Source organism: Megalobrama amblycephala, linkage group LG16, assembly GCF_018812025.1.
Source record: "Megalobrama amblycephala isolate DHTTF-2021 linkage group LG16, ASM1881202v1, whole genome shotgun sequence".
Classification (NCBI taxonomy): Eukaryota; Metazoa; Chordata; class Actinopteri; order Cypriniformes; family Xenocyprididae; genus Megalobrama; species Megalobrama amblycephala.
In genome coordinates this window covers 25,107,367-25,121,643 of record NC_063059.1, presented here as the reverse complement: position 1 = coordinate 25,121,643, position 14,277 = coordinate 25,107,367, and the positions used below count along the sequence as shown (strand labels likewise).

The 14,277-nt window shown below is 36.9% G+C and overlaps 1 protein-coding gene across 3 annotated transcripts in view; it reads left to right on the top strand.

Annotated features, from left to right (window-relative positions):
- Positions 1–14,277, top strand: part of dph1 (diphthamide biosynthesis 1) — a 120,891-nt gene that overhangs the window by 62,739 nt on the left and 43,875 nt on the right. For 2 of the 3 annotated variants that reach the window (XM_048160197.1, XM_048160198.1), the window contains exon 4: positions 9,229–9,350. The exons of the other annotated variant lie outside the window; for it this stretch is intronic. In XM_048160197.1, coding sequence (XP_048016154.1) covers positions 9,229–9,350 — 122 coding nt within the window. The remainder of the gene's footprint in view (positions 1–9,228; positions 9,351–14,277) is intronic. 3 annotated transcript variants of the gene reach the window in all.

Here is a 14,277-nt window from a genome sequence, read left to right as displayed (position 1 = left end):
ACAAGCTGTAATAAATGATCTGTGGGGTATTTTGAGCTGAAACTTCAGACACATTCTGCGGACATCAGAGACTTACATTACATTTTGTAAAAGGGGAATTATAGGTCCCCTTTAAACAAATGCCACTTTGTTTAAAATTTTGCTAATGCAAAGGAAGACATATTTTTAAGTTTTAAGTATCCAAATACTGTACAGGTCAAATTGTAGCTTTTTCATGTAAATCTGGTTGATTATGGTGGGTCTGTGTTGGAAATGTAAAATTTTAATATGTTTGACAGTGATATAAATAAGAGAGAAGCAATGATCCTTTACAGCATAGAAAAGCAGCTGGACTGGCAAATGCTTCTTCTGCGTCTTTATACCACTGCTGCGTCAATCAGCGTGCATCATGTATGCGGCCTGTTGTGCACACTATTTAATAATCAACATTTGTGCTTTGCATGTTTAATGATAAGGGATTATGATTCAAACATTAAAGATTAAAGATCTTAAAGTCATAATTTGGCTCTGTTTCTCATGTCTTCTGAAATATCCTTTTATAATTATAATTATCACTTCTCTAACTCTGTTTGGCTGCCATACTCTAGACAATTACCGGTCATAAAAAGGCCCATTTTATTTGAAATCATTTGCTTTTGAAGGCTTTGATTAAGTAGCCAAAAGAGAAAGATCTGTTTTCTTCCAGCTTTCACAAACAGAAGAGCTTTGTGCCAGCAGCCCCTCGCTCACGCTGAGCTTTGATGAAAGTCCTGTCAAAGCCAAGTAAAGATTTCACCTCTGAAAGACAGGAGGAATAGCTTGAAACGGATGAATCCGCTTCCAGACACAGCACACCCTAATGTTCATTAACTGAGAGAGTGAGAGACACGCAGACATGCTGACCGGTCCTGCAGGAGCATGACTCTGAGGCAGGAGGAAGGGAGACAAGACAGAGAGACAGACACATGTACTGTTTGTGGAGTTTATGAGAATGTGTCAGGGAGAGAGACACTAAACCATCCAACAACCATCACATCGAGGCCTTGGCTGAGTCTGAAACCATGTTGAAAATCTATATATTATATATTTTTAAATATATAATATATTACTGTTAGTTTATTTTTTAATTTTCATTTTATTTTATTATGATCCGCTCTGTGTGAGTGTGTCGCTGGCTGACTGTTTTGTGTGCAAGCTAGCTGCTACAGAGACACTAATTAACAAGCCCTGTTATTGAGATCACAGACATTTCTACATCTTAATTGCATCTTAATGACATTTCAGCTCAGATGTTGTAGCTAGAGCCAGATAGCATGACGGGAAGAGAGAGACACTGGATTTGATTTTGATGGAAGAATAGCAGAGCTGTAGTAACAAGCAGACCAGGGCCATATCTCACAGTGACTCTTCTATCCTGCGGTCAGCATTTGGAGGGGCGTGCACAGCACTAATCACGACTAAAACCCCTCATCTTACTCGCTCTGAGCCTCAGTCCCAGTGGGAGCACGAACTTGATCCACACTCCTGCTCCAATAATTACAGCGTCATTCCCAGGTAGCGAGCACTATCTCGCTTTTGCACAAGCTCTGGTAATCTGACACTCAGAGTTTATATTAATGTATTTCCGTTTTTCATCCGCAAGCCCCTTTAGTCTGTTAATCGGATATACTGTGCAAATAAGGAAACCTGACAATGAGGTTTCGCACGTGTTTTGTCGACGCAGGCTGGGGTAGTTACCGGCAACAGATTTGCAAGAGTTTATATTTGGGTCCTGCTTATGGGTGCTGTGTGTAAGGCCTTGAATTTGATTTGAGGTGGCAAATGGAATTCAAAATTGTGATATAAAATTTGCGTTCAAGAAAGTAGATTAAAATAAATTGAAATTTGAAATTATATAACTGCGGTAAGTGTAATTTTTAACTAGAGGCGTAAAGTTCGTCAAGGCAAACTTTGACTATTGCTTGTCTGAAAGTTATGTGATGGATGGATGGATGGATAAACATAGAATTTTTATTTTAAAGGAATTAAATAATTTTAGGATTAAAAGGGATTTAAGGGAATAAATAAATATTAACGGTACATAAAAAAAGTTCTAGGACTAATTGTGAAGTAATTAATTTAAACTCTTATTAATTTTTTTTATTTTAAAATACTTTTCACTTTTGTGTCAAAAATGCTAAATGTTTCTTGTCTCGTCACATTTACAGTTACGTAACTCATGTAAATTATAGCATATTTTCAATTCAAAATGGCAATTTCATAGAAGAGTTTTTCATAGTAGTTTTTGTCGATCGTTGAACATATCTATCAGTCAGATATTAAATATTTAGCTACTTACATCTTATCACACCCTCTTTCGCCGCTGAAACTGAAGAGTTGTATTGGAATTCGCGCTCGTCTTCTGTGAATGGTAAGGCCCGCCTCCTCTGATCTCGATCATTTTGACATTGATGAGCGCAGTCAGAGCGCTGAGGCAGACCAGCCTAAAAATGTAACTTTCAAAACTTTTTGTCTTCCTGACAACAAACAGAGCAATTTTATCAAATATTTGGGGGGGACAATTTGGCCATTTCTAATCATTGTCCCCCCAAGTTTCTATGGTGGTTACGGCCCTGCTTCAAAGTATCTAATTTTTTTCGGTAAACTGTCACTTTAAATTGTGAATTTCATGGAACTTTAGAGATTTTTCATATATTCTCTGCTTCTGAACTTCCACAGTCATCCTCTCCTCATCCATGTTTTATGTTTAACATGAGGAGTTGGATTTTGATACTGAGTTTTCAGTGTGGGTGAGGCTTCTCTGTGCAGTGCTGCAGTTTGATATTTTATGTAATGCAATGACATTCATATATTTTTAAGTGTGACTTAAGTTTCCAAATATTTTGGTGCCCCTGTATATGTATTGTTCTGAACCATCTCATTTGTGTGCATCCTATCGTTTTGGGCTGTTGATGATTCCACCCACTCGTGAATGTGTATTCACAAACGTGCAGCAGATGGGCAGAAAGAGAGGGACCTTGATGAGAGAAAGGATGAGCGAATCAAATCTACCACAGCAAATATTTATTTACCAGATGAGCTCTCCTCATCCATCTCTCTCTCTGCTTTACAAGCAACGGCTACTTGCCTGTGTCCTTCACATGAGAATAACTGTGTGAGGAGAAGAGGGTGTGTTTGGGGGCACTGGGTTACAGAAGTAAGCCATGCATGAGACACAAACGCAGGCAGTGGGTTATGAAGAGACGACGTGTGTGTGTGTGTGTGTGTGTGTGTGTGTGTGTGTGTGTGGCGTGCAGACACAGTTAATATTATAGTATACCTATTTTATGTTTTTATAATTAATTGTTAAATTGACATCCTTCATTTTTACAAACAAAAATGTGGCCTATATATATATATATATATATATATATATATATATATATATATATATATATATATATATATATATATATATATATATATATATTTCAATCATGACAACTCTCTGAAGATTTTTAACATGGTAATGGATATGACAATGTTAATGTATTTGGTCTTGGTGGAATAGATCTGCTATGCTGCTGCTGCTGTTGATTATTGCTGCTGCTACAGAGCAAGTACAGGAACTTGCTACTGCCAATACATACACCGATACGCTGCTACAAGTAAGACCTATTGCTGCTGCACAAATAGCATATATCAGTAACCCATAGCAGATCTATTCAGGTGAAGCTGGGGAAGTTGGAGGGTTTTAGACGAACTCTGAAAGCGCTCTGCAAACTGCTATAGTGAATGTAACCAACCAGCCATTTAAATGTGTGAGCAACAAGCTCAATGGCTGCAGAAGTGATGTAGGCCAATCAGCTTGCGTTAAGGACCCATCAGCCTGTGCCATCTAGAGTTTCATGACTGAACTATATGTATGTGATGCGATCTGGGAAAACCCATCGGATGTTGCGATGGAATGTTTTCAGTTTCCATTTTTTTTTTTGTTAAAGGTGCCCAAGAATGCTTTTTCACAAGATGTAATATAAGTCTAAGGTGTCCCCTGAATGTGTCTGTGAAGTTTCAGCTCAAAATACCCCATAGATTTTTTTCAATTAATTTTTTTAACTGCCTATTTTGGGGCATCATTAACTATGCACTGATTTTTTTTTTCAGCGCGCCGCCCCTTTAATTCACGTGCTCCCTGCCACACGAGCTCTCGATTATATTACAGCACATTTACAAAGTTCACACAGCTAATATAACCCTCAAATGGATCTTTACAAGATGTTCGTCATGCATGCTGTATGCATGCTTCGAATTATGTGAGTAAAGTATTTATTTTGATGTTTATATTTGATTCTCTATGAGTTTGAGGCTGTGCTCCGTGGCTAACGGCTAATGCTACACTGTTGGAGAGATTTATAAAGAATGAAGTTGTGTTTATGAATTATACAGACTGTAAGTGTTTAAAAATGAAAATAGCGACGGCTCTTGTCTCCGTGAATTCAGTAATAAACGATGGTAACTTTAACCTCATTTAACAGTACATTAGCAACATGCTAATGAAACATTTAGATAGACAATTAACAAATATCACTAAAAATATCATGCTATCATGGATCATGTCAGTTATTATTGCTCCATCTGCCATTTTCGCTGTTGTTCTTGCTTACCTAGTCTGATGATTCAGCTCTGCACAGATCCAGACGTTAATACTGGCTGCCCTTGTGTAATGCCTTTCATAATGTTGGGAACATGGGCTGGCATATGCAAATATTGGGGCGTACACCCCGACTGTTACGTAACAGTCGGTGTTATGTTGAGATCCGCGTGTTTTCCGGAAGTCTTTTAAACAAATGAGATTTACATAAGAAAGAGAAAGCAATGGAGTTTGAAACTCAATGTATGTCTTTTCCATGTACTGAACTCTTGTTATTCAACTATGCCAAGATAAATTCAAATTTTGAATCTAGGGCACCTTTAAAATTGGGTTTTCATTAAATTATTATTCTATAACATCTTGTCTATCATCTCTGAAAATATCTTGGCAAAATTCGCCTGTTAAGTGCAGAAAAATAGCAATTTATCGTGGCAAGCTGAAAAGACTGTCTTTCTCTAACATTACTGTTGAAGAACACACCCAGCGGAGGTGAAAAAAAAAAGAGCCATAGCTTTCCCTCTCAACACTACAAAGACAGTTCACCTATCAAAATAAACCACATAACATGTAGAATGAAGGTGTATTAATGAATATTTCCTGCCAGTCCTGTGTAAACTATGACAAGCAGAGATTTTTTTTTTCTAATAGGCCTACAATGTTATCATGAGAAGGCGGAGCACAAAAGAACAACGGAGCTATGAACATACATGTTCTAATTATGTTTATTAGAGGTTGAATTCAAATCAAATACTGCCAAACTGCCCATACTACTTCTGAATAGGATGTCCACTTTGTGAAATGTGTGAAAATATGGATCAGATCACTCAAATAAATGGAGGCGCCCTTACATGGTCAGATAAGGAGCTTGGGTGTCATCTTGTGAAAAAGTTTGGTACTGCGCCCAAACAAAATCTTACTGAAAGCTCATTTTTGAAATATATCAACCTAAAATGTGGAATGTTTTTGGCTTTGATTTTCTTGCAGTTTAAGAGTAAATCATGTTTTGTAATATATTATTATATATTATATTTCACTTTCCTAATTTATTTCACTTCTAAAATAATCTGACAAGTGTCTTCTTTAAAACAAGACCAACCTTAGGTCTATATTCCAAAGCATTTTTAAATTACAACCATTTATGTTTGGACAGTGCATTTTCATGTCTATGCGAAAAAAAGGGGGTGACAGTTATTTAAACCTGTTTTTCTCAGAATTCTGTTCCTGAAAATCAGAGCGATCAGCAGGCTTCAGATAACCATAACTTTTGCTACAGACAAGCTATGAAAGAAGTAAAAACAGATTTGGAAAGGGCTCGAATGATATTGAAACCTGTGATAGGTAAAATTTCACCATATGATGGCCATTTGGCGATTTCGCAGATCACATCACACACACACACACACACACACACACACACACACACACACACACACACATATATATGTATATATATATGTATGTATATATATATATATATATATATATATATATATATATATATATATATATATATATATATATATATATATATATATATATATATATATATGTATGTATGTATGTGAAACATTGATTGATATGACAATAAAGCACTTGAGCACCTAGAAATTAGTTCTAATTACCATTCCATTATCTCAGTGGTGCTTCTCATTAGATTCATATATTTCAGTTAAACCTATTGCATAAAAAAAAAAAAAAAAAAAAAAAAAAAAAATTCTTGTTTAATCAGTGCTGCAAAACCCATTGCCTTTTGGCAAAATTCACCGTTTTGATTGCAAAAAAATGTAATTTATGTGATTTGTGAAGAAGGGGGTGTTTTTGGAGGGTAAGACCACCAAATAGTTTTTTTTTCACTTTATTTAATTTGATATTTATTAGCCTATAAATCCACATAAATGTTTTTTTCTCGGTTTTTGGTCGATCATGTGCTCAACTACAGTGGTGCAAGAACAGGCACTCAGGGAACGGAGGATCACATAGAATAAATGTAAGTCTAATATCTATTCAAATGCTACATCTATCCTGAAATAATTTTCAGTTGACCCTTTTTGGTGAAATATAACCAGGAAATGGTTAGAGAGCGAGAGATTCACCCACCAAGCAGTTATTTGGCAATGGGCAAAAAAGTTGATTTCAGGTGGGGTGCTTGGCTCGCAATAGAGGTAAACGACTACATAGATGAGGGACAAGACCCAGACAGGAAGTAGAAAAAATTTCCAGTGAACAGTACAGACTTTACTATGCACCATGGTGTTGTATTGGCCACTTTAGGGAGCTCAGTCTGAATGAGAGGTTAGAAGGTGAATCAGGTGGAGGGGTTTAGAAGTGCTAGTGTGTGTGTGTGTACAAAAAGACAAAAAATGTGCCTGTGTTCTATTAATAATACCTGTCCTAAATATGTCTGCTTCCAGACAGCCAGCTTCCCATACAACAGCCTCTACTCTCTTTTTCCTCCTCTCTTCTCCTCGCATATTCATTCTCTCTCGTTTTTCTCACTCATAATTTATGTGCTCCTGTCTCATGTTTATCCTGCATTTAAATTTCACGCAGAGGAGAGGCGGCAGCAGTGCGCCAGTCAATAGATGTGCTAACACTTAACGACCCCTGCCGAAGCAAACAAAAACAGATCGTTGGCACTTCAAACAGCTCCTCAGAGATCCACCTCACTGGAATGCTTGTCATTGTCCTACAAAGTGAAGGAAGGAAGCCAAGGACAATTTGTAGCAGCATTTCTTAAGAGTGTGCTTTCCTGGACATAGAGGCTCAGTAATGTCTTCCAGTCACTATTTTTGGAAGATACATAGTAAAAAGTCATTTAGCAGACGCTTAAATTCTTGCTTTCAGAGTCTAATGTTTTACACTGACTGGTGAATTAATAAATAATAAATATTAAATATTTATTGCTGGCTATGAAACAATTTTGTGTGATATTAAATTACATATTCAAATTTGTTTTTGTACTTAGCTGTTGTTTCTTGCATATTGGTAACAAACAGCATCTAGTTGAAAATTGCAAAAACGGTAGAATCAGCAAGAACGTGTAATGTACTGTATAATTTTCCAGCAGACATGTTTATGTATTTAATGCAGTTTCCAAATGAGAGAAAATTGTATAATTTAATAATTGTTTATTTATCATTTATCGTAATCTATTAATTCATTTGTGTGAAAAATCTACATTTTTGAACAGAATTCTTTAGAAATATTAAATAATAAATGTTAAAAGTGTATATTTTAAAGTATACATTTAAAATTATAAATGTAACAAAATAAAATCTCATTGGTCCATAATAGAGTGCCCCAGGGATGACGCATTTTTGTAGGCAAAACCCGGAAGCGAGTTAGCATTTTAGGACTTCCGGTTCCAATGCCGTAAAGTCTATGGGTTTTTGCTAAATTGCCTGAAATAAGGTCTGTGGTTAACAAAGCCTCTAAATACGTTCACGTTTTGATCTATGACATAAAACACACCAGTTATAACCCACTTGTGATTTTTTTAAACTTTTACTGTGTCTTAAAATCGGCGGTTGCTAACAAATTGCTAAAAAGGAGTACTTCCTTTGGCGGGGACTTTATACGTCATCATTAAAAACGGGACATTTGGACAGCATTTCTCATGAAAAAGTGGAAAAGTATTCATAATAGCGCAGATCATAATCAGCGAGCATGTTTTTAAATAAAGTTGTTTTTTAAATACAGTTTGAGGAAGCTTGGTGGTGACGACGTTGATCAGCGACCATGGTGTGCTGTAGTCCGTTTATAGCCTACTGTTAGCCTTTTATATCTGACGACTTTATTTAGGCTTCAAAATCTATAAATGTTGTGTTAACTTGTAAAGATTATCTTGATAGACAAAACGTGTAAGTGTCGTAACCCTTTGTTAAACACAGAGCTTATTTTCTGTGATTTTCCAAAAGTCTATGGGAAAAATGCATAGGCTTTCAACCGAGGGAACCCGTGCGCCGCTAACTTCCGGGTTGGCCTACAAAAACGCGTCATCCCTGGGGCACTCTATACTGCTCCACATAAAAACATAAATTTAGTTTTGATTGGCTGTTATTGTGTCACATTTGTCAGCATTTTTGTTTCCAATGTAAACCGACACATTTCTGAGAGGTTTTGCACCAGCTGGGGAAGTGCCATTGAGATGAATGGGAATGCTAACATGCTAACAGACAGCTTTTTAGACACCACTGGTTATGGCACCGTGTTAAGTACTCAGTTTATTGGCATTCTTAATGGTGATAGCTCATGGATTACCACTTGAAAAAAATTAAATCTATAATATTTTGGCTACTTACTACTTTTACTACTTAGAGCAAACCATAGCTATTAACCTTAGCTTGACCATCAGTGAAGGTTTTATGTTAATCATTGTCCAGCGCTCTGTTGTCTCTGAAGGTTATCCTAGATGTTTTTCTAGACTGCGGAGAGTGCATCAGTTTACAGCTAGCGGGAGCCCACTTAAATGGAGACATGGATGTCTGAGTGACATTTCCGCTTGAGAGTGATTGATCTGCCAGCTGTGTGGACCAGTCATTTTACTTGCGGCCTGAAGATCTGAATTGCAATAGGGTTGTGATCAAGGTCATTGATTGGTTTATTTTGTTGTTTGTCAGATTCACAGAGGCAGACACTTTGGTGATGGGAGATGTGACATATGGGGCCTGCTGCGTGGACGACTTTACTGCGCGTGCTTTGGGAGCCGACTTCATGGTGCATTATGGGCACAGTTGTCTCAGTGAGTCTCTCACACACACACACACACACACAATCATTATTCATATGTGAATTAAAGGGGTAGTTAACCTAAAATGTAACATTCTGTCATCATTTTCTCACCCTATTTCCAAACCCGTATTACTTACTGTGGAATGCAAACTTTTATGATACTTATTTTGGTGCGTTTTTGTTATTCTTGGTCACCATTCGCCTTCATTGTATATAACAAATATTGTTGTTGTTAACTAAAACTACTAAAAATAGTTTTCAGTAATTCAAATAAAGCTGAAATACATATATATAAGATGAAAAACCTAAACTTGTCAGTTTCTAATTTTCAAGCTCTAAAATTCCTAAAACTGAAATTTAAAAAAAATTACTAAAAATGACAAAAGCACATAACAAAGTTACTCAAATTTCAAATTAAACACTAAAATGAAAGCTATATATATAATATATTTATAGATTGCACACCCTCAAATTAATCTCATGTTTCCCCATCATCTATCATCTTTCTATGTTCCTATGATTTCTCTTGAGCATGTTTCAAGGTCTTTCATTGACAGATAACTGCTTGTTTGAAAATATAATTGAGAAAGAGACCAAGAAAGCTCCAGGGGAGTCTCTAAGAGCAAAGGTTGGAGACAGTCGGCCGTGGTAAGGAGAAGTGGAGATGTATAGATTTTACTCTTGAAGTGCTTTGCAAAGCTGCTCTCAATAGCTCAGTGTGGTAGCCAGTCCGAGTCATGATGTGTAAGGGATAGCAGATGTTTTGAATGGTCCTGCCTGCACGTGTACTCAGCAGATCAATAGTGAACATGCATTAAGGGTGTCCTTTGAAAGGTCTGGATGTGCCAGCTTAGAGGAGGCCGCTCCTTCACCCCCCGCTGCCCGTCAGCAGCACAGCATACAGTAGAGGAAATGCTAAATCAATAGGGCCAATATATCTCCAGCTGAACAACCACACCTCTCCCAAATACCAGAGCCAGCCAAGGGAATATTAATCTTGCATCTGAGGGACGAAGCCTCCTGGAAATACAGTGCTCAGCGTAAATGAGTACACCCCCTTTGAAAAGTAACATTTTAAACAATATCTCAATGAACACAAAAACAATTTCCAAAATGTTGACAAGACTAAGTTTAATATAACATCTGTTTAATTTATAACATGAAAATAAGGTTAATAATATAATTTAGAGAATGACATTTTCAATTTTACTCAAATTAGGCTGATGCAAAAATGAGTACACCCCACTGAAAGTCTCTGGAGCTAAATTTTGGACTACTAATGTCTAATTTCTGAATAAAAATTTCCTGATAGTTTACTCACCACCATGTCATCCAAGATGTTCATGTCTTTCTTCAGTCGAAAAGAAATTAAGGTTTTTTCCAAACGGTTGAAGGTCAAAATTAGTTTCAGTGCAGCTTCAAAGGGCTTTAAACGATACCGCTTTCCGTATTCTTCAAAAAGCTTACGCTATATGTCCTACGCCTTCCCTATTCTGCTTACGGAAAAAAGGACATACAGCGTAAGCTTTTTGAAGAATACGGAAAGCAGAAGCACTTGCAAGGCAATCATTTGTGTTTATAAAGCATATACAGTTGTATTTTTTTAGAAAATGACCAATCGTTTCGCTAGATAAGACCCTTATTCTCGTCTGGTATCGTTTAAAGCCCTTTGAAGCTGCACTGAAACTAATTTTGACCTTCAACCGTTTGGAGACCATTAAAGTCCACTATAAGGAGAATAATCCTGGAATGTTTTCATCAAAAACCTTAATTTCTTTTCAACTGAAGAAAGAAAGACATGAACATCTTGGATGGCCTGAAGGTGAGTAAATTATCAGGAAAACTTTACTTGAAAGTGAACTAAACCTTTAACAAGAATTCAACCACATGTCTAATTATTCATTACACAGGTGTCTAGCAGACAGTTGACTATGAAAGGGTGTTAAAACCCCTTCCCATTTCATGCTGTCAGCAATGGCACCACATGGAAGAGAAATGTCACAAGACCTGAGAAAGAAAATAATTTGTTTACACCAGAAAGGTGAAGACCACAAGAAGATCAGCAAAGCTTTACTTATCAGTCAGAATACTGTAGCAAAAGTGGTACAAAAATTTTAAAAAGATGGAACTGCAACCATCTCACAGAGACGTCCAGGTCGTCCGCGGAAGTTAACACCTCGACAGGAGCGTCTTCTGATGAGAAGGGTTAAAGAAAACCAGCATGCAAGTTCACTGCAGTTATCTAAAGAAGTAGAAAGCCAAACTGGGGTGACTATTTCCTTTGACACAATACGGCGTACACTGCAGAGGAATGATATGCACGGGTGCCGTCCACGAAAGAAGCCTCTCCTAAGGGCACAAAAAAGCCTGCCTAGAGTTTGCCAGGGCCCATGCTGACAAAGATGAAGACTACTGGGACTCTATACTCTGGAGTGATGAGACCAAGATAAATGTTTTTGGAACTGATGGCTTCAAAACTGTATGGCGTCGCAAAGGTGAGGAATACAATGAAAAATGCATGGTGCCTACAGTGAAACATGGTGGCAGTGTCCTTATGTGGGGCTGCATGAGTGCTGCTGGTGTCAGGAGCTGCATTTCATTGATGGCATCATGAATTCACAGATGTACTGCTCTATACTGAAAGAGAAGATGCTACCATCACTCTGTGCCCTTGGTCGTAGTGCACTTTTCCGACATGACAATGATCCTAAACACAAGGCCACTGTTGGATTTCTGAAGAAGAACAGGGTGAAAGTGATTCAGTGGCCAAGTATGTCTCCTGAACTGAACCCAGTCGAACACCTATGGGGAATTCTGAAGCTGAGCATCACTCTCTATTCAGCAACCAGTTTCTAAAAGAGGTCATTCTTGAAGAATGGAAAAAGACAGATGTTGCAAAATGTTGTTCATTCCATGCCTAGAAGACTTAGTGCTGTCATTAAAAATCATGGAGGCCATACAAAGTACTAGATGTAGTAGTTTTTGTTGTGGGGTGTACTCATTTTTGCATCACCCTAATTTGAGTAAAACTGAAAAATGTACTCATTTATGCTATATATATATATATATATATATATATATATATATATATATATATATATATATATATATATATATATATATATATATATATATATATTTATTACATTTTTGGGGGGGCTGGGTAGTGTATATATGCATATATTTATACAGTCTTAATATATATTTGAAGTAATTGCTGTACATTTTATAAACACACAAAGCCGTAGACCTCTGTGATTTTGCACAATATTGAGTGTATTTGTCCATGCCACTTGACACATGCTCCTGTATCTGTGCATTCTTTCATTTTTCTATCTTTATGAATCTCCTCAATCATATCTGCTTATATTTTAGTTCTTAAAAAAAAAAAATAGAGAAGGGAAGGAGGCGAGGGGATGGAGACGGTGACTGAATTCATGACTATTGACAAAAGCTGTAATTGCAGTGAGTAAGTGCTCTCAGTCTGCCGTGCTAATTGGATAAGAGAAATGGATCGATTCCACTTAACTTCAACCCCCCGGCCCCTCCACGTCTTTTTCTTTCGTTTTCTAGCACCTGCGGAAAGGGGTTATTGCCACTTGTGTGTTTCATGTGTATGAAAATAGCCCTGCATATATGTGCATTTTGACAGTGCCCCACTTAAATGCAAAACTTTGCAAGAATAAAACTTTATTGCCACAGTCAGTAAAATCTTTCTCCCACCTCTCTGTTTCTCTCTCTCTCTCTCTCTCTCTCTGTCTGTCTCCTCAGCCATGTACATCACTTCTACTAGTTTCTAACCATGAATGTTGTTGATAACGTGTATTCAGTAGCTCTGTTCTAAAACCTTTTTAGCTGCCTTATTGCTTATTGTCTATATAGGCAGCTGCCTTCTAAGGGATCATCCTAACCACCATGAAAACTCATAATGGAAACTCATAATTGGGTTTGTTTCTAACAACGCAACGTCATTGCCATAGAAACCAACACGGATATTCTGGAAAACGAAAAAGCGAAACGGGACACTCACTGAACAATTGCGATACAATACAGTACGTTATCTCAATAATTTAGATCAGATTCCAATCGGATACACAAATAATTGGAATTAGACTGACAGTGTGAATGTGGCCTAAAAGCACAAAGCACACAAATATTTTTAACAATCCTTTTCAGTACTGAATGAAATATAAGTTTATAATCAACATTTCTCTCACCTCGTCCATCTTTTCCTTAGCTTTTCACTGTGCATTCTGGGATTGCCTTCCCCATGAACATTCATGTAATGCTGTCTTAGAATAATTAATAAGAGACAGTATAATTATGTTTGCATGTTCCCTGTAGAGTGTTAGTACGACACTTAGCATGATTTTGAATGTTCGCCAATAGGGGTTATGCGCAATCTAACTTCCGTTTTCTGTAAAACAGATTAGATCGCTTCCGGTTCAGGTCTTTTGTATGTGCTTAATGAAAAATTAGCTGTTTTATTCAAGGTAACTTAAAAAGAGTGAGCAAAGATGAGCATAACTGATGTCCCCTGCATATGCAGATTGATATTTAAAAGCTTTTTTAATTTTTCTTCTTCACACTAACGTTTAGATATTTAATAGAATAAAACACCTATAACTATGTGAACTAATTATTTTTCGCTGATTACCTTAAAAGTCCATAGATATGCCATCAGTTCATACTGCTGTTAATACTTTCTCTGACAAGCGGATGCAATGAGACCAGTTTTCCGGTTTGGTCATGTGACATTCGACCCTATTGTCCTTTTTAAATGTATACAGGAACTGTATGACACTTAAAGGGATAGTTCACCCCAAAAAAATGAAAATTCTGTCATCGTTTCTCACCGTCATGTCATACTGTCTATTTCAGAACACAAAAGAAGATTCTTTTTAAGAATGTTGGTAACCTAACCATTTTGGTTACCA